This window comes from Fringilla coelebs, assembly GCF_963513975.1.
Source record: "Fringilla coelebs genome assembly, chromosome: 21".
Taxonomy (NCBI): domain Eukaryota; kingdom Metazoa; phylum Chordata; class Aves; order Passeriformes; family Fringillidae; genus Fringilla; species Fringilla coelebs.
Window position 1 is genome coordinate 1,253,386 of NC_140047.1, and position 25,706 is coordinate 1,279,091.

General features: G+C 47.5%; 1 protein-coding gene across 1 annotated transcript; it reads right to left on the minus strand.

The window, feature by feature from the left end:
* Positions 1–1,611: 1,611 nt before the first annotated feature.
* Positions 1,612–19,914, minus strand: UAP1L1 (UDP-N-acetylglucosamine pyrophosphorylase 1 like 1). Its single transcript, XM_084219784.1, has 9 exons — positions 19,593–19,914; positions 12,156–12,360; positions 10,363–10,538; positions 9,143–9,315; positions 8,143–8,336; positions 7,158–7,298; positions 5,452–5,637; positions 4,641–4,707; positions 1,612–3,750 (listed from the first exon to the last, which is right to left on the minus strand). Exons 1-9 carry the CDS (start codon positions 19,867–19,869, stop codon positions 3,664–3,666), a joined length of 1,506 nt encoding a protein of 501 aa, XP_084075910.1. The 5' UTR covers positions 19,870–19,914; the 3' UTR covers positions 1,612–3,663.
* Positions 19,915–25,706: the final 5,792 nt, after the last annotated feature.

A 25,706-nucleotide genomic window follows, 5' to 3' on the forward strand; every position in this document is an offset into this window, starting at 1 on the left:
AGTCACAGAGTCATTGGCATGGAAGAACTGACGTGGCAGATAATAAGGAAAATCAACCCAGTAAATGGCCTGCAAGTCCCCATGGAACGGGGAGTGGTCCGCCGTGGTGAAGTGCAGCCCCTGCACAGGAGCCGTGGAGGGGGTACGGCCACTGTGACTCCTCCCGCCCACCTGCAGAGTAAGCACGGCCAGGGAAAACCCCGAAGTGCTGCTGCCTCTGAGAGGACAGGAAATGCTGTCTGACGGCGTTATCACCTGCCACGGAAACACCGAGACACAACAGTTTTCCAGCAGAAGTGCAGGAACATGGGCCTGAGAGCAGACAACTGGAACCTGTGAGAGGATGTGGGTGGGTGAGAAGCAACCTAACTAGTTGTGTAAATAGACCCTTCCCTAAGACCTGGCACTGAATTTTGGTATGCAGCAGGAAGCACTCATCCCACACAATTCCTTCTTTCAGCTGCTCTTCCACAGCCCCCTAGCCCTGTGTCACTCCCCCTGCAATTAAAAATTTCCCTGCAGAAAAGGAGGGACATACTCAGCTAGCGTAGGGAAGTACACATTAGTGATGTACACATTCAGAGCCCATAGCATAGCAAATAACAACTTCTCGAGCAGGTTCATCATCCAAGAGGAAGAGGGCAGCATTGAAGCAGCTGCTTTAAGACTGCTGCTCTAAGTGCTGGCAGTGAATTCACCTCCAGCCGTGCCTAAGTGGAAGGTTAGTGTCCATCATTTGAATCTTTACATTTGGAACCCACCTCACAGTAGATTTCAAGAAAATTTGGTGGTTTTTGAGCATTTAATGATTAAGAAAATTAATCAAAAATCCTGGTAGATATAAAAAACACATAAACAAGCAGAAGAGCAATTTTAGGATGTCTAAAGCATGCATTCATTTTTAGTATTAATTTTCCTATCACAGGAAACTAATGATTTGTGTAAACATATTTCAAAACATACTTAAATCCCCAGCAGCCTGCACATGGGTGTCAAGAGAAAACGGGGGTTAAGAGGTAAGAAAGTAACATTTGCTTCTGACATTTGCTGGGTTCAGCCCTAAAGCCCCAAATGACGGCAATCTGCCATTTGTGAGGTATTTCTGCCTTTCCCTACTGATTATGCTATAAATACAGCCGTGTTTAAGAAGTGCCTCTCATTGGAAAGCAAAGTTAAAGTTGCATTGCAGCGAGTGCTCATTACCTACACACCAGCTGTGAGACTGACTCAGAACCATATTACTCAAATCTACTTGAAATAAGACCGCCTGCAATTAAACTCCCCTCAATAAACTTAGCTGAAAGGCTTGGAAAAAATATACAGCATTGGCGACAAGAACACAATATTCTATTTTCTGATGAAAAAACAGATCCCACAATGTCAACTCCCTTCAGGAATCACCCTGTGCTCAGTTCCATATGCCCCTGTAATCTGAAGACTGGGCACTGCAGTCTCCAGATGCACCAGCAGTGACACTATCTTGCAGCTGTAGTGACAACATTCACAGGGACAGAGACAAGAAGTGTGTGTTTTCTCACATACAAGAAACACAGACAAACACATATAAATCACAGTAACATCTTTATTGTTAAAAATGCTTAGGTGTCCAGAAGTTTCTGGAGTAGTACAGGTGTTCCCTTTGTTTCAGGTACTTTTTTCATTTTATAATGTGTACAAAGACTGTTACATATAGGACAGATTTTTTTTTTTGTTAAAAGTTCTCTCAAAATTGTTTATATGTTCCAGTTTAAAATGTGAAGAGTCATAGAAAATAAAAAACCTAAGAGACAAGACATTTAGCATTCTAATTTAACTTCTTGAAAACCATGTCAGCAGCTCTGTTCTGTGTGCATGGAAACTGAAGCTTCAAAAGAAAAAGAACTTTAGAAAAAGCAAAGAAATATTTCTTTATAGCACAGCACAGTATAAAAGAAGCATGTGCTTGAACTTCTGAGCAATACAAATATACAACACAATTTGTTCTCAGATATGAAACTTGACTGACAGGAATGGAATGTGTCATAGAAACACTGCAAAAAAGACTACAGAATTGGGTGACAAGGACAAATGCTTTATTTATACTAAAAATGTGAATTACTGGCTGCACATGCCAACTGAGGTAATCAGTCATTAGCTGGTCTGCATGTGTGAAAGGATCATTACTCAAGTTCATGCAGAAACACTTTCCAACCAAAAACTCTGATAATAACATTTAGATGCTTTCTTTGGATAACTTGAGCATACTTAGAAACTGTATTTACTCTCAAAGTCATTTTTATACTTCCCCATTCCCTTCTTTATTATTCTGAATAGAGCTTCACATCAGAAATTGCAGAAAGCAATGGAACTTAATTATGCTTAATGAAATAGCATAAGCGATTCCTCAGTAGAAGCTGATGCAAGAAATAACATTTCAGATGAAATGTCTTTCTCACTACCTTCCCTAACACCACGTTTAGGGAAAGAGTATGGAACATTTCTGATGCCAAGGCCAGCCACCAGAGAGTGCAGCTGACACATCCTCACCAAGGGTGAAACATACTGAGTCAGGTATGCTCAGTGCAGGTTCTGCATCAGATGGGCATGAGCTTTCTGGGGCAGTGTCCAAAAACTGAACATGAAGAATCACTGGTAGGTTAAGGGTCAGAGTTACCCTGAGACCCCTTGGCCAGGGCTGAGTTCACATGCTATGTATGTTCTGACAATTAGTGTCCTTCATTAGCTGACACTTTACATTGTGGTTAGTAACATATCTAAAAGAAAGGCATCTATGGAATTACTTCCAAGTGAAAGAGTGCTGGAAAATCACCTGGAGAAAAACGGTAGAAGCGAAGGCTGGTGTTTTACTGTGTACCCTGGTGATGCTGAGTCTTTTTTGTTTTGGTTTGGTATGGTTTGGTTAGGCATTAAATTCTACCACTGGGATTTGTTTCTTTTACTACTTTCAGGTACCCCAAGAGAACATTGTCTGAGGGATATGGTATATATTAAACAGGAAATGGAAAGGAAAACTGTTATAGTCAGGAAGGGCAGAGGGTAGTGAAAACATTCTTTTTTTTTTTTAATTAAAAAAACCCAAGTCACTACAACTGTAAGGAGCAATCAGTCTAAGCATGACACCAGTGAACCTAGTTACAAAACTAGTCTGTTCTACTTTGGACTCCAAGCCTCAAGCAATGCTTAGGCACAGCAACATCCCTCCATACAGCAGACTCTGTATTATCTGCTTAGAGGATGCAATTGCTGAATTGGATCTTCCAATCAGCACATGATTAGGGAAAAAGCTGACCACTGGAGAGAAAACCTCAGTATCCAAAGTCCTTCCATACTTTTCAGGATGGGATCTCAGTCTGACTTCAACTGTGCACATGATTTAGAAACAGCCAAACCAAAAAAACCACACCAACACAAATACACCTAACAAGGCACTGAAGAAACTGAATCTTCTTGAAGGCAAAGCTGATTTATCAGGCCTTGACTGGCTCTTTTCCATATTCATATGCAACAGTAAATAAGAAATGTAGGATCTGTTTAGCACCCAGAAAGTGTTAATCCGCAAAAGCAATTTTTTTATAATCCACTTCATAGTGATTTTAGTACTGTCAGTTCTTATAATGGATCTGACAAACATGGATCTGATTTGAGAAGGAAAAGCTTCCCACTTCAAGAATTTTCCAGCATTTCCACTTTGTTTTCGTCGAGTACAAAAGGAGAAGGGAACTCTTTGTTCTTCATGTACACCTCCAGACCCTGAGAAGGTGTGATAACAGTATTGTTAGGCTGTAAATGCACTATTTTAAGTCTGTAAGTGACTGACAAAGGTCAGGGACAAGGCAAGAGTTACAGTTTCTCCAGTGACAGTGTTTCTGGGGTTCAAGAAGCAGAGGCGCTAAGGAACCATAAAACCTGATGTCAGAAACAAACTTCTTGGGAGAGCAACATGGGAAGGTGTGTCCTTAACTGACATTAGAATAATCCTGGCAAAGAAAAGTGCAATTGCCTTGTTTTCATTTTTTTCTGACAACCTACTGATTGCAATGAGTTTGTCACCTGCACGTGTTGAGGAATACACCTACTGCAGGTAGCTGGCTTGCAAGTTAACACATGTAGAAACCTAGCAAACAGTGCCCACACATTCTCCTGCAATCTACTATTTCTCACCCTGCCCCTCCAATAGGGAAGCTCCTATTCTCGTTATTAAACAGAAGCAAGTTTCTCTGGATCAATTATTTTCAGAGGGACAAACTTGAGAAATGGCTTCCCTAAAACCAAGATATATATCATATTTCTCAGTCAGGATTCACTTACTGTGGGATATGAGCACAAATAAGCACAGAACCCATGGTTTTCCAATTTGAATATTCTGCACTTCTTATTAAGATCTCAAAGTGCTCGCGAACCTTAATGAAACTGCAGCCTTGTTACAAATCTCATTTTACAGATGGCTAAAACTGAGAGTGAACAAACTGCTGAAGAATAAATCATAACAGAATGACATAATGATAACACAGAGCCCAAGGCCCTGTTTCCTTGATCTTACCATTTCTCATCAAGCCCAGGCTAAAGAAACTACCTGTGTTTGGAAGTCAGATGCATACCTGCACACTCTTAAAAATGCCTCCATAGATAGCTATTCTCACCTCTCCAAAGTAAGACACTAATGGAGAAATCTCACACACAGCCGGAGGATCTTCAGTTCCTGAGAGACTAAAGCAGAGAACATAGGATTAACTTCCTGCCATGGTTAAAAAACAGTGCATCTTCTTCAAAAGATTATCCAGAATAGGATATCCAGAAGGGTAAGACATTTGTTAAAGACACATGCACCAGACATTATGTGAAAACAAAGTGTGAAAATAAAAAGGAATTAACAGGTCCCAAATGTTACTCAGTAAAACCAAAACAGCACTTTTATAGCGATGCTTTTCAAGTAAAATGAACAACTTGTGGGTCTATTGAACTATGACTTAATGAAGTAATGGCCCCATGGAGTAAAAGCAGCTTTCCATTACATATGATGCAGGAAGGTATCTGAACTGGTAATCACTCTAACAGCCAATCCTTAAGACCACTTGAGAATCCTGTTGGGGACACAGTCAGAAAAGCTGTCAGAGCCTACAAATTAAAATTCCTTGCATTGCTAAATCCAGAGTGATGAAAAAGACTGCCATTGTCTAACAAAGTGCTGTAGCAAGGGCCAACTCATTACCCCAAGACCAGGGATCTGCCAGAGAGAATGCCCAGAGCCCCAAGCGCTATCTGGAGCACCCACAATCATAAGAGGAGTAAGAAGTGTAGATATCAACCTGCATATCCAGAGAGGACCTGCTAAACAAAAATCACACTAAGCCACCCTGTGACTACACTAATGCCGGTTTTGGAGAGCCCAGCATGTGCCATTGGCCAGCTGGCATGGCTGAGCACTTCCATGAGAAGGTCACAGATTTATACCTGAGTTTTTCTGGTATCCTGCAACCATTTTCATCCACAAATCTGGCTCCAGCCTTGAGAGCCCAGCGGTAATGCTGGGCCAGGAGGGCTTGCCGAGCAGTGGTAGGAGTATCTTTGTCAGCTGTGTCTGCGTTTTTTAGTGGTGAGAATTCCTCTTCTCTCAGAACTTCAAATGCCACAAAATTCCTACCAGCAAAGGAAAGAAAACAATGATCATGAAAAGCAGAGCTAGTCATCATCCCCGCTAACACAACAACATCATTCATGGGGAAAGGCTCATATATATTTTTGGGAGAAGCACTGTACACAGCCTGAGGCAGTTAAGCCAAGGGAAGCCCACTACCATTCTAAAGACCCAAGGAGTACCAGGGCTGTAGAATGGAAAAAAACAAGAAGCCTTCTCTCTTTGGGAACTTAACAGCAGCCTGCCAACCTACCAGAACTGTGCTCCGGGGAGAGAAAAAGCAACAGTTCAGCAGAGATGCCACAGAAACTTTTTTAGGCAGTGGGAGGTTCTTGGACAAGACAGCTCAGAACACAGCCAGACAGAGAGCACAGCACTGTCCAGAGCTTGGGCAGAGCATGAGCAGTGCACTCACTGCAGAGCACCATGCCCCAAGAAATACCCCCTGCTTGGGAATCTGTAGGTAAGGACCAACTAAGGACACCAGCTCCCAGGGACAAACAAGCAACAAGGGAGGCCTCACAGGTGATTGTGAAGTACAGCTGTTTACCAGAAATGGGAGTGCAAATTAAAAAGCACCACCACATGTGCTTTCTGCACTCCATGCGTGAAGCACAGCTGCCAAGGTGGTTTTGAGCTGTTAAAAAACCACAAGGAACCACTGCTTGCAAATAAGCTCTGTCATGGCTCAGAACTCAGCAGTGTTCCCATCACCCTGGGTTTTGGTTTTGTCTTTAGTTTGATACTCCTTTATTTAACACATGTCAGGAAACAAAACCTTGAACTCTCTACTTTAAAGGAAATAATATAAAAAGAGAAATAGTATCCCCAAACAAAGTTAATTCAGTTTGCCTGAGGTCTCTCCTTGGCATTTATTAAAGCCTAAAACAGAATCTTCACTGCTGAATTTGAGACCTTGGAGAAATAGATTTTATAACAACGCTTATGCTTAATTGATAAAATCCTATATTCTGTAGACACAAGTACCCCTGACTACATATGTCACGGCACTCCCAGCTATGTTGCAGAATTTGTGAAGTGAACACTGACAGTTCCACTTGGCCCCATGGTGCTTAAGTAAACAGTTTTCCAAACACAAAGGGTACAAGCTGAACCCTGGCTTAACAGCACCCAAAAATGTAACCAGAGCTACAGTTGTCAGGGAAGCCACAATGCTGAAAGACCCAATTTTTGCAAGTCTGAATACTCCAATATGTGCTTCATTGGTTTTGCCCTCAATTTCCTTTTGTTTTTCCCAGGCTGGCAGAGGCCAGGCCAGCCAACACATCCTCAGGAGGATGACCAGTCTGGGAGCAGGGTTGGCGCAAGCACTGAGTGCTTTGTGAGGTCCCCTTAGAGCCCACGGTGTTACAGTTGGATTGGAGCTGGGTGTAGATCCAACAACCTTCCTAACAAGCCACCCACAAACCATGTCTCCCTGGGATGGCTTGTTTCAACCTACAGTCATTCAAACAAACACTAAGAAGGGGAGGAGAAAAGTAAAATTATGTCTGTCACTAACTTAGAGAACTGGAACACATCAAATACAAACTTCTCCAGCTTTATCCCGTTCGGTTTTAGTGGTTTTACCAGATTTCCCTCCTTGTCAATGTAGGGCACCTTCTTTATGGCTACATGATGCTTCAGCTGTGACTCCCATTTCCTGCAAAAGCAGAAGAAACCAACCATTTTATTTAGTTCAAGCCCACTTAGAAAAAAAAGCAATACACTTGAGGGAAGCAAATGGCTCATTACTGCTCTGGGTGAACTCTCAACTGTTTGTGGGTGTTACTCCCTCCCAAGTGATCCAAGTCACAGCCAGGAAACACTTCCCCAAGCAGAGCAGCCTGGCCATGGGCTCTCTCTGTACCACAGGGACATGACAGTCAGAGGAGAGGGAGAAGTATGCATCAAGCTGAAATTGCAGGCAGAGGTTACAAAAAAAAAAAAAAAGAGGCAACCCAAAGGCAACCCAAATTCATTGGGATGAAAACAGAGCAGAGCAGATCCCTCACCCAAGGGTGGTTCAAGCTCTTCAGGAAGGTTGTACAGCTGCTCACTGAGTGCCCAGCATCACATCCCCATTCCCCAACACCAAGGTGCAGAGTCCACCCACAACTTCACCCTCTCCCACAAACTCTGTTGTTCCAAGCGCTGGCACGGCTGACATTCCCCGTAGAAATCCATGGTATGAGGCTGCATCACTGACCACACTGCAGCCTGCACAGCTGCTCACCCTTGAATGCCCAGGAAGATCGTGCACTGGTATATCTCAATTGATTTAATTACAATGAACCTGGGAACCTCTTCCTTGGGTAGGGTCTGGAGAGTATGCTGAGGCTGTCAGAAAGGGGACTCAGGTATTTGGAACTGTTTGGAAGAGACAGGAGGTGAAAGGCAACATAGGGAATAACCATAACTAAAATTCCAGAGTGCAAAACAGGAACACCCAGTCTTGGAGGTATTTCTGGGCTGCACAGCTACCTAGAAGGTCTGCTGGGACTTACTGGGCCACTATTTCCAGGAACTCAACAGTGAAGAAGTGGTTACAGATGTTGCCAGCACTGAACACCAGTCCCCCCTCAGGGCGCTGCTGCTGTGCAGTCTCCAGGCTGATCTCGCTGTACTCCACCACCTGATACACCCCATCCACACAGCACACCACTCCAACAGGCTCCGTGGGGTAGGCCTTCTCCACTACCTGCAGCCACAGGACACAGATTTATGACAAAGAGGAAGAAAATTCCAGGACTATTCCAACTCCCAAGTACAAACAATCGCACGGGACTGTTGCCTGCTGGTCCTCCAGCACCTCAGGGCTGTGTAAGGGGCACAGAGCAGTCTGGAGGCACATTTTGCCCATTAATTCAACATAAACCCCAGTACTCAACCACTTAATTTGACAGTTTCTCAGAGGACAGTTAAAAGCAATCTGCATAGTGGGGGGCACTTATCAAGGACCAGGATCTGGCATTAAAAGAAAGCTGTTTGCAACTATTAGCCTCCAACTTCCCATTTGCCTGAACAGAGCTAATGACTCATAAATTTCTCTTCAGACACATGCTGCTTTAGGTTAACAAAATCCAGGCTGTTAAGGCTTTCCCCATCTTCCACAGCAGAGCGTAAGAAATGCCTCCATTAGACTTAAAGGCGCATTTATAAAACACAACCCAGTCCAATATGGCTTCTAGACAGCCCATTGCAAGGACTATGTAGCAAGGACTGGGCATAGGTCAAAGCAATTCCAGTGTGCAGTTTCCTGTGCAGATATACTTCCTCCTCTAACTGAAGTTTATTTTCCACAGTACTCTGGGAAGAACAGAGCACACCTACAGGTAGGAATATGAAATGCAGTGCAGGCAGCAAGGAACTCTAAACCTGCTCAGAGTGAGCTGCTGATGGGCAAAGGGTTGAACACCATCTAAGTTCCCTGCAAACAGCGGCTTCCAAGTGTCATCAGACCCAAACTCCCTGTGGGAAACCAGCCAAGAGCTAGCATTGCTTCACCTTTGCACCGCAGTCTGCCCCTCTGGAAATACAGAAACCTATGAAGACTGGATCTGCCATTTTCACGAGGATGTTGTCCACACAATATACATGGACATACTGGATTCCACGCTGCTTCATATCATCCAAGATCTTATTATCCATCAAAGCACGGTATAAGCCACCATTGCCATCTATAATGCAAGAGAGAAGAGAAAGTCTTGGCTCATTTGTGACTTTGGGGTGGTTTTTTCCAGCTAACAGAGCAAAAGTAGAAAGTACTGAACAAACCTTCTTGAATGGAAGAGTATGGAATGCTTTCTAGCCAAGAGCCAGTGGTAATAGGTTTTATTTCCAGTTCTGCCACACAGTTCAAGGGAGCATGTTTTCACCCCAGTTCTCTCACTTGAAGAGTGGGACCATGGGGACCAGCCTCACTGAGCAGCATTATGAGACTTTATGAAGGTTACTAAGATCCTCAGAGGGAGACTACTAAAGGGCAAATCTATGCAAAGGGTGGGAAAAGTCTTTTACACTTCTCCTCTAGTATGGGGCAAAAGCATATTTATTCTCTTTCTTGGAGAAAGACTAAAATAAATCTTTTTCTCTGTTTATCTTCCTCCCCCCAACTTCTCAATGCCTTTTCAAAGGCTTGAACTGTAGCTGTACAGAAGACACCTGCACGTTTATCACAGATCACTCATTTACAGTTCCTCCTGGGAGGCCCCTGTCAGCTCGGGAGAACCACTCTGCAGCTGCAACACAGTCCCAGCTGGGCTGCCCTCACCAAGTCTCTTACCATGTCTAGGTTAAAAGAACATTACAAGGTGAGACATTGCTGTCATTTTGAAAAGAGTTCATCTTCTTGCTGCTTTTTTGCCCATTTCCAGCTATCAGCCTTGAGCTCCTGACCTTCACCACAGGGGGCAGCGCTCCAGAGACCTCATAGAGAGCTTTGCTAATGCACTTTTCTCCTACCCCGCAGCCACAGCACTTCTAATCCTGCCAACACTCCCAGACTTGGATAAAAAACATGTGCTGTGGTCAAATGTCCATCCAGAACTAAAGAGATGTATGCTCCTGATTACCAGCCTGAAACATTAGCGAACCTCTCCACATTAACTGGAAGCATTAGCCCTGACCCTCACAGCTTGCTCTGTGTGCCCAGGCAGGCTGATGGCCCATAGCAACTACCAACACATATGACAGTACTGCAGTATGGAAGAGGAAACAGCAGGTACCTGGAGCCATGGCAATTTTCCCCTTCTCCTCCAAGATAGCCTTCCCATCAAAGGTGACAGCAGGCAGCATCCTCTGTTCAAACATGACAACGTTGCATCTGTCCAAGTTGAAGTAGTTGTGTTGTACAAAAAACTCTTCTGTTGGCCCCAGTGTGAACTCACTTGTCATGATGTACCTAGGCAGGAATAGGGACTTGGCAATGAGAAAGAGCAACACAAGCAAAAGGCAAAACTACAAACTGAAGAGAAAAGAGAGGAATCCCAGGAGTGTGAAATGAGACACGGCAGCATCCTGTGGTGAGCAACTGCTCTCCTCCAGAACTCTTCCTGCAGTAAGTCTGCATGGGGTCCTATGACCATATCAGGGCATGATCCTACCCTGGCCTAGCTCCAGCCAGGACAGAAGAGCCTTGCCCTAAATGTGAACAACATCTGGATACCTGGATGAGCTGGAAAACAAGAGAAAGGGCAGAAAACAGCCTCATTCACTCTAGATTCAAACTGATGTCAAATGTCTATAGAAACCCTGGCCAATTCACTCTGCCAGTACCTCTTCAGTGCCAAGGCAAACAACAGTATTTCCATATGCTGGCTGCATGGTTTGTTTTTGTCATAAGTATTTCTATTTTCTCCTTTCCTTTCAGCTCCACATTGCTTCTGCCTCTTCCTCCACTACTGTCTAAAAGCCACCTTCATCATCTACCTGTCAAACTCTTCAACAACTATCGGCATAGGAATACAGGGTCCTCTGTCAGCATGAGAAAAGCACATAGAAGAGCCTGGACCTCAATTTCCCATCCCCAGTTTACATCTCTGTAGCACGCCATAGCCTGGGCCCAGGTAAACCTGAGCAGCAAAATGCTTCAACTGCCTCCTCACCCCCAGGAGGGGAACTGGAAGCAGATGTGGCATCTTGCAAATAATCTATCCTGGCTTCCAGCAGCACCAGGGATGATGCATTTGCAATTCAGGCCCTGTATACAAGGCTTCAGGAAGAAGCACAATATGGACTCACCTTCCACGAGGAAACAATGTATGAATCAAATTTGACCTCTAATTTGTAAAACAATGTGGCATCCTGAAGCCCTCAGACCTACTCTTTCACTGCCAAAACCCTGCCTCAGACCAGACACTGATTCCTAAAGGGTATTTTTACATAGTCCTCATGGTCTAACAGAGAGCATTTAGCAGAAAACATTTCCAGACACATCTGCAGTGCCTTCCTCTCCCCCACCACATCCCATAGGGAATTCACATTTTACACTCTGCCCAGAGTTCATCTCTTTTGAATGCCAGGAGCAGCCAGCAGAATGGGCAACTGCAAACAGTGACAGCAAGGGGTGGCCTGAACACAAAGCAAGAGGTTTTTTACATGGATTATGGACAAGGGTGGGAAGAAGGGCTTGGAGGCAAGCTCTAGGTTGTCCTCCATGCAGGAACCTGAGAAAGCAGAAATGGATGAAATTTCTTGTACAGCATCTGCAACAATCACTGAAAAGTGCTGTTAACAGTGTTGCCAGTAGCTGCTTCCAAAGCCATCAAGATAACAGCAGTTAGTGTTGAGGCCAGTTATACAAAGGCAGTACTCAATCCCTCAGGTCTGCACACATGGACCTGCCACCTCCCATCCCTCTGCACCCTCCTCCAGCCTCTGCCATCACAAATCCTGCCAACAAAAGGCTCCTCTTGACCTGTCTCTGTACAGCACCCAGTTCAGTGCTTCTTGAAGACAACATGGGCAAGACTGGAATGCAAAGAGGCCTGCACAGCAGGTCTGGCTTTAGGTCACCTACCAGGGAATGACACACTTGCAGTGGTGTCTCTTGCCAGCAAGCTGCTCCACTTTTCGGATTCTTTCTGCTTGGATCTGATACAAGTTCTTGCCACTGGGCAACCCCACGTTGTACATGCCCTTGGGATAGCTGACTCCCAGGCGGGTTCCTTGTCCTCCAGCCAGGAGTAGCACTGCCACCTTGTTCTGTGAAATCTGATGTAAACCTGTAGAAAAAGAAGCCCAAGGAAATATAAGAACCTCCAAAGCAATCAACACCCTACGTTCTTCTCCTGAGCGTTTCTGCAGAGCTCAGGCAACAGCCAGAAGCTGCCAGTTCAGTGTTGGCAGCTCAGAGAGAAATATGCCACTGCACACACAGGAGAAAATTCCTTTCAACTCCTCGATGAAGCAGTTTCTTTACCTAAAGCAACAACTGGTGCAAAAACAGACAAATGCCATGAGCTGCAGCTTAGGAGATTCAAATTAGGATACAAAATCTTTACTAGGGAGGTAGTGCAGCACTAGAAAAGACATTCATGTCCCCTAAGGTTTTCAAGGCTTACTTTAGTAAAGCTGTAGCTGACCTGCCCTGAGGCTGTTTACAGTTTTGTTCCAAATGGGGGTTGGAGAAGAGATCTCCAGAAGTCCCTTATCATTCCTATATCCCAAAGAAGCCAAGTCTCATCATCTTGAGTAAAGCAGGAGGATTTCTGGAATCTGCCTTAATCAAGTATCTGTACCTGTGCTCCAGCTTCAATAGTAGCTGAACACAGCTACAGTCAGGGCTGGTAATACAGCCAAGCCTGCAGGAGCTACAGTTTCCACAATCTAATTGAAATCAGTGTCAGTGCTCCTGACAAATCAGGGAAGTCCAGAACCTGGGAAAGAACCAGAGCACATAATAAACACTCAGATCACTCTCCAACTCTGGTCCCTACCTTCTCCAAAGTCAACATCACAATAATGATTGTCAACTGTGAGAAAGATTATTCATTAGGGAACACTTTGAGTTTTCCTGGGGAAGCAAGGAACATTAGTCTTGCCATGTCAGAAGCCACAGCTCTGCTGCAGGTAGCTATCAGGGCCTTCTGCCATCACACAGCACTGAACTGCCACTGCTCCTGCAGCCAAGGACAGATTGTGGAGCACCCCAGGCTTCAGGAAACACCTCACATTAACCACAACTGAGGCTAAAATATTCCTGATTTGAACTGAAAGATATGGGGACCAAGGAACTTGAATTAGAAAAAAACAGGATTGGTATTCTGGCTTCCTGCTGGGCTAGTTTGCCCCCGAGCAGGCAGCACGGGGCCTGGATAGCTCAGTCCTTTGGGGGCAGACTGTCCAAGTACCCAAGCCGCTCTTAGCCGCAGGCAGCCTTAGCAAGCTTAAGGGATATCAGCTCTTTAGTGATTTACCAGCTCTTTTATGATTTCCAGCTCTTTTGCTTGCTAAGGCACCCAGACTAGCCAGGAAGCAGATGCAAGAGAGGAGAAGACTCGTCCTGGAGTTCCACAGCGATGGTTTTATTGGGGGTATGTGAAGGGTTCCAGTGACGGCTCTTCTAGCCAGAATGGGCTAAAGCAGCCCATTATATAGGGCTAGAGGGGATCATAAATTGTCCAACAGCAGGGGTTAAGGAGAAGTGACCTAGGGGGTTACAGAGAGATAAGCTGGGGTCCGAAAGGCAGAAGAGAGGGGCCTTTGGCTTTTTCACCGTGACTTGGCATTTCCTATCTTTAAGCCTCTGCCCTCCACGCAGCTTTAGCAGGGCCTGTGCCTGCTACAGATTGGGTTTATGGTAATCTTTAAATAATTGGCTGTTTAAATGAACAGTAAAGCAAAAATACCAGCTGCTGTTTTAACAACTTGGCTCGGTTTTAATTCTGTTCAAAACCGCAGCTTCCAGCAATTTTCTCAGCAAAGACTTAAATTGTCCATGACATTGCAGTAACACCATTCCCCTTCCAATGCTTACAAGTTTCAGTCTTACCACAGCAGTAACATAAGACTTTCTCCCTAAACACACCCCTTTCAAAAAGACTGGTGGTGTCCTGGCACAAAGGGGGTCAGTTCCACAGCCAAGGTTGTGGTGTAGAGTAGCCTCTGGGGTTACAGGGCCACAGGAGTGAGAGCTGGAAGCCACCTCTGGAGATCTTCAATCCTCCAAGTGGGATTAGGAGAGCTCCCTAAGAAGAAATGCGTGTGTGGAAATATTGGGATTTCTAAGTTTCAGGAGGTCCTTGGACAGCAGGGGAAGCTTGAATAGGTTTAAATTGGTAATGTAAAAGACATGGGAGGATCTGGGTGAGCTGTGTGGTGATGCAAATAAGACATCCAGCATTTTACAACAAACCACAAGCAATAAATGACTCCTCTGTGCTTCCACTGAGCTGCCTGTGACACTCAAAGTACAAAGCAGAGGGTCTCAGCTATTACTTACAACAAGTATTTGCTCCAGTCCCATCACGTGGTTTTCCTGCATGCTCAGCTGTTTGCCAGTGCAGGGCATCACTGCAGGAGAAGGGAAAAAGCTGAATGGAGAGGCACCAGAGCATGGCTCCAAACCTTCTCATGCCCTGGCTTGGGTGATGGCTGTTTCCCTACTGGGATCCTGCACAAAAAGAATTTATGGAGGGGAAAAAAAATCCTAAAAAAATTGCCCTGTGGGACACTTCCAAACTGTTCTGCCTCATCCCTGGAAATACTCAATGTTCTGGCTGGACAAGGCCCTGAGCAATCTCATATAGTGGGTGGCATCCACACCCATGGCAGGAGTGTTAGAACAATATAATCTTGTCCTTAACATCCCTTCAAACCCCAACCATTCTGTGATTCTGTGAAATGGGCAATTAAAACATTTTTTAAGAATTCTTTTTCTTTAAAACAACCTAGAACTGAAACTTGAGCCAAAGTATTTCACAGCAATTTAAAACAAGCTGCTTGAGGTCCAAGGTCAGCATTTGCTGCTCTCTGTTGCTGCAGCATGAGGGATGCTGCTTTGTAATGCAATTGAAATTCACCACTAGTGGAACAAGTCGAGCACTTGCCCTGCTGCATCTTCCCCCTGCACTGCCAACCTCACACCAACACACACACACACACACACACACACATTCTGATGCAACGGACCACATCCCACAGATCCCAAATGAGACATTTCTGCAGACCAATAGATTGTGACCAACAGCACCATTCCCATGAACAACACTCTGAAGTCAACACTGTATTGGGAAAGGCAAGGAGGTATCCACTCTGCTCCACAGCATCAAGGAGCTACAATTCTCAGCCACAGCTCACAGGTGCCACAGCTGGCGTCACCCCACTGAAATGCAGATGCCCCACAGGAGATAGCGGTTCTCTGAAGTTTTCCACGCAATGACAAGGGGATGGGATCTGCCCAAGGAGGAGTTGCCATCTCACACCCATCTCCTGGAGGGGCCTCTTACTGCAGGGACTGAAACCTCAACCTCAGTGGGATAAACTCAAGCCCAAAGCAATATCACTGATAACATCAATGATGTCACTTTTTTTACAATCCCACAGACTGACAGGCCATATTCCAGGAGGGCTCACCATGTTGCACAAGAACAACCCAGACAGGGGTGTGCATCCCATCATTTATGGCATTCTCAGTATTTATGATACAACCCTACAACCCAGACAGCTTTTCCAAGTTCTGATCTTAGGTCACCATGAAAACAAGTAACACCAAAAATTTGAGTAAGTAGCTCTGCTCTGACTTCCCAACCGTAAAATTACCAACATTCACAACTAAAGTTCATAAGAACTGACACATCTGGCTGCAATGGAAAGATCTATCCCCTTTAAAAAAATCCACCTTATTTTCTGCAGCATATGAAACACAAACAGCTCAAGTAAAGAGAAAATGCTGAGATACCCACCAATGCTGCAGTTAGTCGTACTCTGCAGAAAAAGTAAAAAAACAAAAATAGATTTTGTAGGAGGAACAGCCTGGTCTTGCAAGAAAGACTGAATTTTCTTACTGAAGAGGCACATCAGCCCCATTACAACAGCAGTCAGTAAGAGAAAAAGACTCCAAACTTTTCAATTCTGCAAAGCAGTCAGATAACCAGAATGTCTCATCAAACTCTCTGATGAGATGGGGTACACCTCAGCCCATGGCCATGACTTAGAGTTCATTAATAAAACACTGACAGAATGGAAAAGTGCTTGTGTCTGTGTTTGATTTATACCATCATTCCTAGGGCTGCCCAGAAAATGTGCTTGTTAAATGTCGGTGTTTAAGATCTGAAAGCAAATCTGACCAGGCAGTTTTGTTGTCTGAGACACAATAACAATAGTATTACTTTTTTTAACTATTAAAAATATCTCAGGCATTCCCAAAGCAAGTTTTCAGTTGTCTCGTTCTTATCCATAATTTTTTATCATAGAAAAAGGGGGAGGGGGAAGGAGTAGATATCATTTCAGCTGTTCAGTCTTTGGAGGATGCAATGCAGGTGGCAGCTGTGGGGAGCTCAGACACCCACAGACAGAGCACAGAGCATCTCAGCTCAGTGTGATGATGACCCCACAGCGACAGGCTGTACCAGCCATGCAGTCTCAGGGACACTGGACTGCAGGTTGGGATGGCTCATCTGCTCCCAGCCTGCTCAACATACCACAAACAAAGGCCTTTCAGAGCTGCATCTCCTCAGAGACACAAGATCCTGCAAAGCCTGTGCCCATGGTGCTGGTTCCACTGGGAAATGCCATGCAGGAATGCTGCCACATCTGCAGGGACACACAGCAATGTCCGGGTTCAGTGGAACAAAGTCTTTCGTCCTGATTGCCCTGTTCCAGGAAATAAAATCCCTCTTCAGCCTTAAACCAGATCATACAAACAAACCAAATGAAACAGAACATCTGTGTGTAGGCCTTCTGGTAAAAATTCGGGCGGCCTGCAGGGCTGAGGTGGCCTGGAGCCATCAGACTTTAGGGTCAGATGATTTGGGGACAGCAGCAGGATCCCAAACATATTAGACCTGGGCTGCTCCAGGCAGTACTGGCAACCAGCAAGGCAGCTTGGCCTTCCATTCCTTTCCATGCTGCAGCCAGTGACAACAAGGCAGACACACCAGCTCCTCACTTGCCTAGCTGGCTGGGGGACAAGTGACCCAGTTTGATAAAGGTGTTAGTTTAACTGTGGAGCCCTGACCCAGCCCCATCTGCCTCTAGGGCTCAAAGGGTCCCTTCCCCCTCACTGTGACAGCCTCAAATAGCCATGCAAAGAGGGACTTAGGGGTGTGGGTGAATGAGAAGCTCAACATGCCCTAACCAAGCACACTAACATCCAGAAAGCCCCTGTGCCCCAGGCTGATACCACAAGGGGCAACAGGTGAGAAGAGGGAATTCTCTGCCCTGCTCAGGTGAGACCACACCTGCAGTGCTGCCTTCAGCTCTGAGGTTGTCAGCATGAGAAGGACATAGAGCTGCTGGAGCAAGTCCAGAGGAGGCCATGGAGCTGGGGGCATTCACCTGGAGACGAGAAAGATCCAGGGAGAGCTCAGATCCCCTTTCAGGGCCTAAAGGAGCTCCAGGAGAGTGGGAGAGGGACTGGGGACAAGAGATGGAGAGACAGGGCACAGGGAGTGGCTCCCACTGCCAGAGGGCAGGGATAGGTGGGATATGGGGAAGAAATTGTTCCCTGTGGGGGTGGGGAGGCCCTGGCACAGGATATCCAGAGAAGCTGTGGCTGACCCGGGATCCCTGGAAGTTTCCAAGGCCAGGTTGGACAGGGTGTGGAGCAACCTGGGACAGTGGAAGGTGACCCTGTCCATGGCAGGGGGTGGAATGAGATGGTCTTTCAGGTGCCTTCCAACCTAAACCATTCTGGGATTCTATGATTCACTGTACCAGCTTATGTTCCCTCCATCACCACTCAGCCCCATGAGTGGAGTCTGACACAGCAGAAAAGCTCCTCTGCCCTGTGACCCTGATGCTTCTATTTCTGTTTCTGCTTGGAAAATTTGACTCCCCCGCCCACACATCCTCACCTCTTTACTGGCAACATAGGGCCAAGGCTGTGTCAAAAATTAGGCAAGTATCTCTACAACCCAGGCAGATCTTCCTGGCTTTCTTTTTTTTAATTAAAATTATTTTTAATGGTGCTGTTATGTTTTATAAAGAAAGATCCAAGACACATATGAGCCCTTATAAATAAATAAGAGTGTGCACTTAGAAAAAAGCATAGGACATCCATGTAAGATTTACATGCTGTGGGAAGAGCACATCCAGCCACCATCTCCCCCATTACCCCTAGCTTTCACACACCCGCATCTACCAGGCTCCAAAAACCATGGATTATGGACTTTATTTGGCTTCTCCCAGATCCCATCAGCCTCCTGCTGCACATGACACAGCAAGGATGGGGATCACCACCTGAGACCCACCTTTGTATCTGTTGGTGGGCTGGAGCTCATCCCCAGGGACTCATAGTCATAGAATGGTTTGGGTTGCAAGGGACCTTAAAGACCATCTCATTTCACCTCTGCCATGGGCAGGAACGCCTTCCACTACCCCAGGTCGCTCCTAGCCCCATCCAACCTGTCCTGAACACTCTCAGGGATCCAGGGGCAGCCACAGCTTCTCTGGGCAACCTGTGCCAAGGCCTCACCACTCACAGGGAACAATTTCTTCCTAATATCTAATCTAACACTGCCCTCTTGTCAGTGTGAAGCCATTCCCCCTTGCTCTGTCACTCCAAGTCCTTGTCCAAAGTTCCTCTCAAGCTCTCTTGGAGCCCCTTTAAATCCTCTAGTATTACATTTTTTCATGACAGATACTGTAAAACACCCCCATGCCCTCTAAACAGTATTATGTCATGTCCACTTGCTTTTTGAACACTTCCAGGGATGGTGACTCCACAACTGCCCTGGGCAGCCTGTGCCAATGCCCGAACACCCTTTCAGTGAAGAAATTTTCCTCAATATTCAACCTGAATCTCCTTTAACACAACCTGAGGCTCTTTCCTTTTATCCTGTCGCTTGTTCTGTGGGAGGAGAGACTGAGCCCCAGCTGCCTCTCACTGCCTGTCACGGACTTGTAGAGATCTTCTGATCCGGCCCAGCACGGCCGCGGGGCCTCGGCCGCTGCATTTCATTACGCAGAGTGAAAACTCGGTGTCTCAACCGAAGTTCCCCGGGCCGAGGACACCGGCTGGCGGCGCTAAGGGCCGGGCTGTAGCCGTGACCCGGCTCACTTCCTCCTTGCCCAACCCGCCGTCCCTGCGGCTCCCACCCGCGGTGCCGGGGGTGGACTGCCCAGCGCCCCGCGGTACCACCGCAAGGGGCGGCTCCTTCCCCGGAGCCCGGCCGGAGGCAAGCTCCTCTCCCGCACCGCTGGGGCTCGGCGGAACGCGGCTGGTCCCGAACCCCCGCGCCGGACCCCGGCAGCCCCGGAACGGAAGGGACAGGCGGCCTCGCGCCCCTCTCACCTTCCGCCTCCCAGCGCTTCAGCGCGGCGGGGCTGCTGCGGCGGGCGCTGCCCAGCAGCTCGGGAGGAAGCGGCTCCATCCGGCCGTCCAGGCGCTCGTGCGGGCCGCGCTGGCGGGCCCCGGCCGCCGCCGCTTGCCGGCAGTGCTCGCCCAGCCCCGTCGGCAGTGCCGCCAGCAGCGCTCCGCGCTGCGCCGTGTCCAGCTCGGCCCAGAACCTCAACAGATGGCCCTGTCCACACCGCTCCAGCTGCGCCCGCACCTCCTCGGGAGGGTCCATGGCGTGGGGAGCCCGAGCTGAGCGGCGCGGGACGCGGCGGGACCGGGCGGGGCAGCACCGGGCCAGGGCGGAGCCAGAGGTGCCGTCCCGCCCCCCGGATCCCCCTCCCCGCCGCTCGCGGGTCACGCGGTCCCGGCGTTGGGCGCCCTCTCGCTCTGAGGGCTCGGAGCCGCCCTGTTGCCTCGCCCCGCTCCCGGCCCCGCAGGACCTGCGTCCGGCGCACCGGTTCCCCCATGGAATCACAGAATAGTCTGAGTTGGAAGGGGCCCTCAAGGATCATCGAGTCCATCTCCTGGCCCTGCACAGCACCATCCCCAAGGTCATACCATGTGCCTGGGAGTGTTGTCCAGACACTCCTTGAGCTCTCTCAGTGTTGTGACCAGTTTCCCGGGGAGCCTGTTGTTCTTCTGGGGAAGAACCTTTTTCCAGTATCCAAACTGAACCTCCCCTGACACAACTTCAGGCCTTTCCCTCAGGTCCTGTCCCTAGTCACTACAGAGAAGCAATCAGTGTCTGTCCCTTGTCTTCCCCTCAGGAGGAGGTTGTATTCTGTCACTGTGACCCCCAGTCTCTTTTCTCCAGGCTGAACAGACCAAGTCTCAGCCACTTCTCACACAGCTTCCCCTCAAGGCCCTTTACCATCTTTGTTGCCCTCCCTTGGAAACTCTCTAATGGCCTAGTGTCTCTCTTCCTTTGTGGTGCCCAAAACTGCCATCAGGGCTGGAGGTGAGGCCACCCCAGCCCAGAGCAGAGTGGGACAATCCCCTCCCTTGACCAGCCCGTGATGCTGGGCCTAATGCCCCCAGGACACAAATGTCTCTCCTGGCTCCAGGGCACTGCTGACTCACATTCAACTTTCTGTCACCCAGGACCCCCAGGTCCCCTCCTGTGACGCTGCTCTCCAGCATCTCGTTCCCCAGTCTGTTCGTATATCCAGGGTTGATCCATCTTAAGTGCAGAATGTGGCCTTTTCCCTTGTTGAACTTCATATGGTTGGTAATTGCCAAGTTCTCTAAATTGTCCGGGTCTCCCTGCAGAGCCTCCCTCTCTTCAACGCAGTCAGCAGCTCCTCCCAGTTTTGTATCATCTGCAAAGTTGCTCAATTTCCTTCCAGTCCTATGTCCAAATCAGTAACAAAGATGCTGAAGAGCACAGGGCCAATGATGGAGCCCTGCAGAACCCCACTAGTGACCAGTGCCAGCCTAATGTCACCCCAGTCACTGTCACCCTTTGTGCCTAACCCATGAGCCAGTTGCTTACCCATCACAGCACATGTTTACCCAGCTGAATGCTGGACATTTTATCTGGAAGGATACTGTGAGAGATAGTATCCAAATCTTTACTGAAATCCAAAGAGATTACATCAACTGGCTTTCCTTGATCAACCAGGTGGGCTACCTTGCTGTAAAAGGAAATCAGGTTTGATAAGCAATTTCATGAAGCCGTGCTGGCTGTAACCAGTGACTGTGTTGTCTTTCAGGTGTTTTTTAATAACTCCCAGAATAATCTTCTCCATAACTTTACCAGGCACTAAAGTGACACTGTCAGGCCTGTAGTTTCCAGGGTACTCCTTGCCCTTCTTGAAAATTTGGCCCCGTGGCCAAACCTCTGCTCTGCAGTTGCCATTGAGAGGAATAGCGGATTTGTCTTTCCAAACAAGCTGTGGGTCTGCTGGTAGATAAAACTAGCACTGGGAGATAAAAGAAACAATGGGAAGGCTTCCACTGATTGATGAATGGAAAAAGATATTTGCTTTTACAAATAAACTTTAGGTTTGCTGATAAATGAAATTAGACATTGAAAGATGAAAGAAACAATGGGGAGAAAAACCCCTAAATTCCATAACAATAAAAAGTTAAAAGGGAGGGTTGTACATTAGAGGGAAATCTTCGTTATCAGGCGTATCAGGAAGTCTGAACCTCTCAAGTACCTCAGCCAATGGGGAAAGAGAGAAGGGAAATGAGGCTGGGAAATTGGGATAAAAAGGAGGCTGCATCCTCCAAAAATTTGAGAAATCCCAGGGGAATGCCCCATGGCCTCTCCCTTTATTCAAATAAAGTAAAAGGACTCCTCTGTCTCCTTTTTGGACATAAACCTATGATGGTTGTGGATTAATTTTCCTAACATCATGGTCCTGTGGCTGGTATGAGGGGTGTCTGGTGGGACCGCCGGGTCCTGGTGCAACCTGTGTCAGGAGGTCCCAATGTTCTGTCTTACACTCACACTTGGAAACATTGCAAGATCTCAGCAGGAGTTGGATAGGCCCAGCTGTACCCCAGACATGGTGCAGACTCAGGCCACCTGCTCACAAATCCAGTTCCCCATTTTTTAAATAAAGTACCAATGAGAAGGATAATAGTTAAAAATGCACAGAATCACCACTGAAGTAGTTCAGGACAAATTCAAGGACAAATAAAAAAATTATAAAAGATGAAGGAATGATTAAGGAATAACCAAACCTGCAGGAACCAAGAGCCCTGAACTGAGAAGTAAAGAGCAGGAGGACACTAAAAATCAATCTAAAATGCTAAAGAATAACTTTGTTTGAACGTTGTGCTCATGAGTGTTATGAACAAAAAAAAGGTTATCCTTTTTTTTTTTAAATTGCAAAGCTCACAACTGAAACCAATAACTGCCAAGTGGGAGTTCTAACTATTTATTGTTAATCATTTCATGTTGTAATGTCCTGCCAACAGTTTCCTTTAAATTACCTGTTCTCAATAGTGCGCTGAGCCATCCCAGCGCTGCCTGGTGATCCAGGAGCGGTGGGGCACCCTCCCTCAGGCACGGGTCCCGGCGGGGCCGGAGGAGCCCCACGGGGGATGCCAGCGGGGACCGGCCTGTCCCGGGAACGGCGGGCCGCCCCCCCAAGCACGGGCCCCAGCTGAGCGGGGGGGAAGGGGGTGGGGGGGAGGCACCCCGGGCACCCCAGGGTTAGCACGGAGGTCCCAGAGGCAGGGGACCAGCCCGAGTCGCCGTTTCCCGCAAGGGCTGCGGCTGGGCATAGCCCCGGCTGTTTCCCGGGAGATGGCACCCAGACAGATTGATATGCAAATGTGATCGTTAACTCCCTATTGTATCAGCATCCCCCTGCCTGGGCCAGGTAAATGACTTTTTCTCGGAGGATGGAGGGGAGGGGACCAGGCGTTGCTATGCAAATTAAGTTTAGAACCAAGATGCAACGGGGCAAGCTCCCCACCAAAAACAAGGTAATAAACACCTAAACCGGTGAGCCAATTTGGAATTTAGAGATCAAAGTAGTGTCTAGGCATCAGGGGCAAAGTCTGGAGCCAGCAGAGACTCCGGAAAACATTTAAGGCCCCTCACCACAACCTCAGACGATGTTAGTTGGAACTAAAATTTAAGATGTATGACAGTCAAGAACGAATCTCAGGGGTGTGTTCCATGCGTGTTCCCACGATGTGGAGACTCCTGACTGCCCCTTCCCTCTTCCTCTCTTTCTCCCGGGTCATGCTTTCTAGTGGACAAAGCTGAATTTTTTTTCTGCTCTGTGTCAGTCCTGGGAGTGACGGTGATGGAACTGCAGGCCCACCGGTCGCGCCTCCCATCCTGGAGGTGATCGGTTTTAATAAAGGCAGTAAAAGAAATTCTCATCTGTAGGCTGTGATTGCCCTTTACTCCCAGTAGTCATCCTGCCTGCAGTCAGAGCCCAGCTGGGTAGGAGAACATGAGGAGACAGACAGCAGCTCAGACACGGCCAGTTCCCTGCATGTGATTGGAGTCAGGGAAGCTAGACCTCATCTGGGTATGACCATCAGGTCAGGAAGAATCCCTGAGAGTTGTCAAAGCTTCCGTTTCACATTCTGTTTCCTATTTTATGTGAATTGACACAGGTCCTGCTCAGAAGAGCCTTGGGGTTTTGAAACCTCCTTGCTCTGCTCCCCTTTACATGGTATCTCTCCCTGATGTGGTTGCATGCCCTGCCTGCCCAGTGTGCAAATGAGTGCAGGTCCTTCCACACACGTGGTGCCTACATAACCACGAACCCTTATCCATCAGAAAAGGCTCTGTCAGATCCAACTTGTAAATCAAGCCCTGCCTTTTCCTGCACAACTTGCTGCCTTACCTTGAGGGAATCCCACCTCAGAGCTGTGGGATCTCATGCCCACAGGATTCTAGAAGAACCAAAGCAAATCATACTGCTGCTGGCAAATGTGCTCCCACTCCCCAAATCCAGCCATCCACCAGAACAGGTTAGTCTGGCTGCACAGCATCCCCTCGGCTGGTTCTACAGCCCATGGCACTCTGTGTGTAGGTATTTCCTTCTGCAAAGCAATAAAAATGGTGACGGGTTGGATTAGTTACACCAGGCAGAACAACCCCAGTGAACAGGAGGGAGGGATGCTTGGGTCAAACAAAACACAAACATGCAGGTAGAATAGGAAATTCAACAAGAAAAAAGCTCCAGCTCACTGACAATCAGGGTGAGCTATCCCTCGAGGAGAGGCAGAGGTTGGTGTGTTTATGACCTTGCTCCGGGCTTCAATATGTAAGTACCCACTGGTAGGAAAGACATTACTAATGTCTTTACAAATGAGTCGATTGGTGAGGGTCTTTAAGAGAAATGGGTGTTAACATCTTTGAAATGGGTCTTAATCTGCAAACATCAAACCACACAAATTTGTTACAGAACCCAAACAGTTTGACCAGACAGTCTGAGCTTCTGAATTTCAGGATAATAGGAGAAATGGGTCCACACTAAGTCTATTGAAGAACCCAGACAGTCTGAACTTCTGGTGGATCTGCAGAACAAAGCCTGAACTTCTTAACTTTTGGGGGAAATGTCAAGACATGTTCAAGCGTGGAATATGTGGTAGGCAGTTCCAGAAGACTGTACCTTCCTAGTAACTCAGCCAATGAGGAAAGGAAGAGGGCAAAATGAACCCGGGAGTTTAAAGAGAAAAGGAAGCTGTGTCCTGTGAAACTTTGAGAGAGATCTCACAGTGGTATGGCCCAGTGGACTCTCTCCCTTTATTTGAATAAATTTGAAGGACTCCTCTGTCTACTTTGTGGACACTGACTTTTCCACAGACCAGCAATATGTTCCCCAAAGAAATATGGTTTTACAGTCATTCCCTGAAAAAGGTGACAGGCTGATGAATTTCTGGCTGTGGCACGACTGTGACTGTTATGAACAAGAAAAAGGTTATCCATTTTCTGAGGTTGCAAAGTTTACAACTAGAACCCAGAATTGCCAAGTGGGAGTCCGATTGAAAGTTTGTAATTTCAAGTTGTTGGAATGTTCTGTAACAATGTACTTTTTGCTGCCTGTTCTCAGTGACTGTGGGGCTGGTGGGGGCCGACCCCCCACCTTCGGCGGGTCCCGCCGGGGCCGGTGATGATGTGAAGTGGCCCCTCCTCAGTGCGGGTCCCGGCGGGGCCGGGGCAGCCCCCGCGGGTGTTGTCAGCGGGGACCGGCCCGTCCCGGAGCGTCCCGGGAGCGGCGGGCTGCCCCCCCCCATGGGGCACGGGTACCAACGGGGAGGGGGCACTCCGGGGATGACAAAGGGGGGGGAAGAGACTGGCCCCGAGTCCCTTCCCGGCAGAGACGGCTGCAGGGCATAGTCCACTGTCTCCCAAGTGCTGGTAGTCCTGACAGATTGAGATGCTAATGTAGTCGTTAACGCTGTTTTGTACCAGTATCACCTTGCCTGAGACGACTGTTTCTCGAGGGGATGGGAGGGGGATTTTCAAGCATGTAAATGAATCCTAGACCCAAGGTGCAACGGGGGTGAAAACCCCCAAACTCGTCTAATAAACCCCAAAAAAACAACGAGCCAACTCAATTAACAGTAGAACGGGGTCTGGATATCAAG

Coding starts and splice junctions, on each gene's coding strand:
- UAP1L1 (XM_084219784.1), bottom strand. CDS start 19,869: ATGGACCCTCCCGAGGAGGTGCGGGCGCAGCTGGAGCGGTGTGGACAG. Junction 7,299..8,142: donor TTCCTGGAAATAGTGGCCCA/GTAAGTCCCAGC, acceptor CTGCTTTTGCAG/GAAATGGGAGTCACAGCTGA. Junction 5,638..7,157: donor GATGTGTTCCAGTTCTCTAA/GTTAGTGACAGA, acceptor CTTTGCTGGTAG/GAATTTTGTGGCATTTGAAG.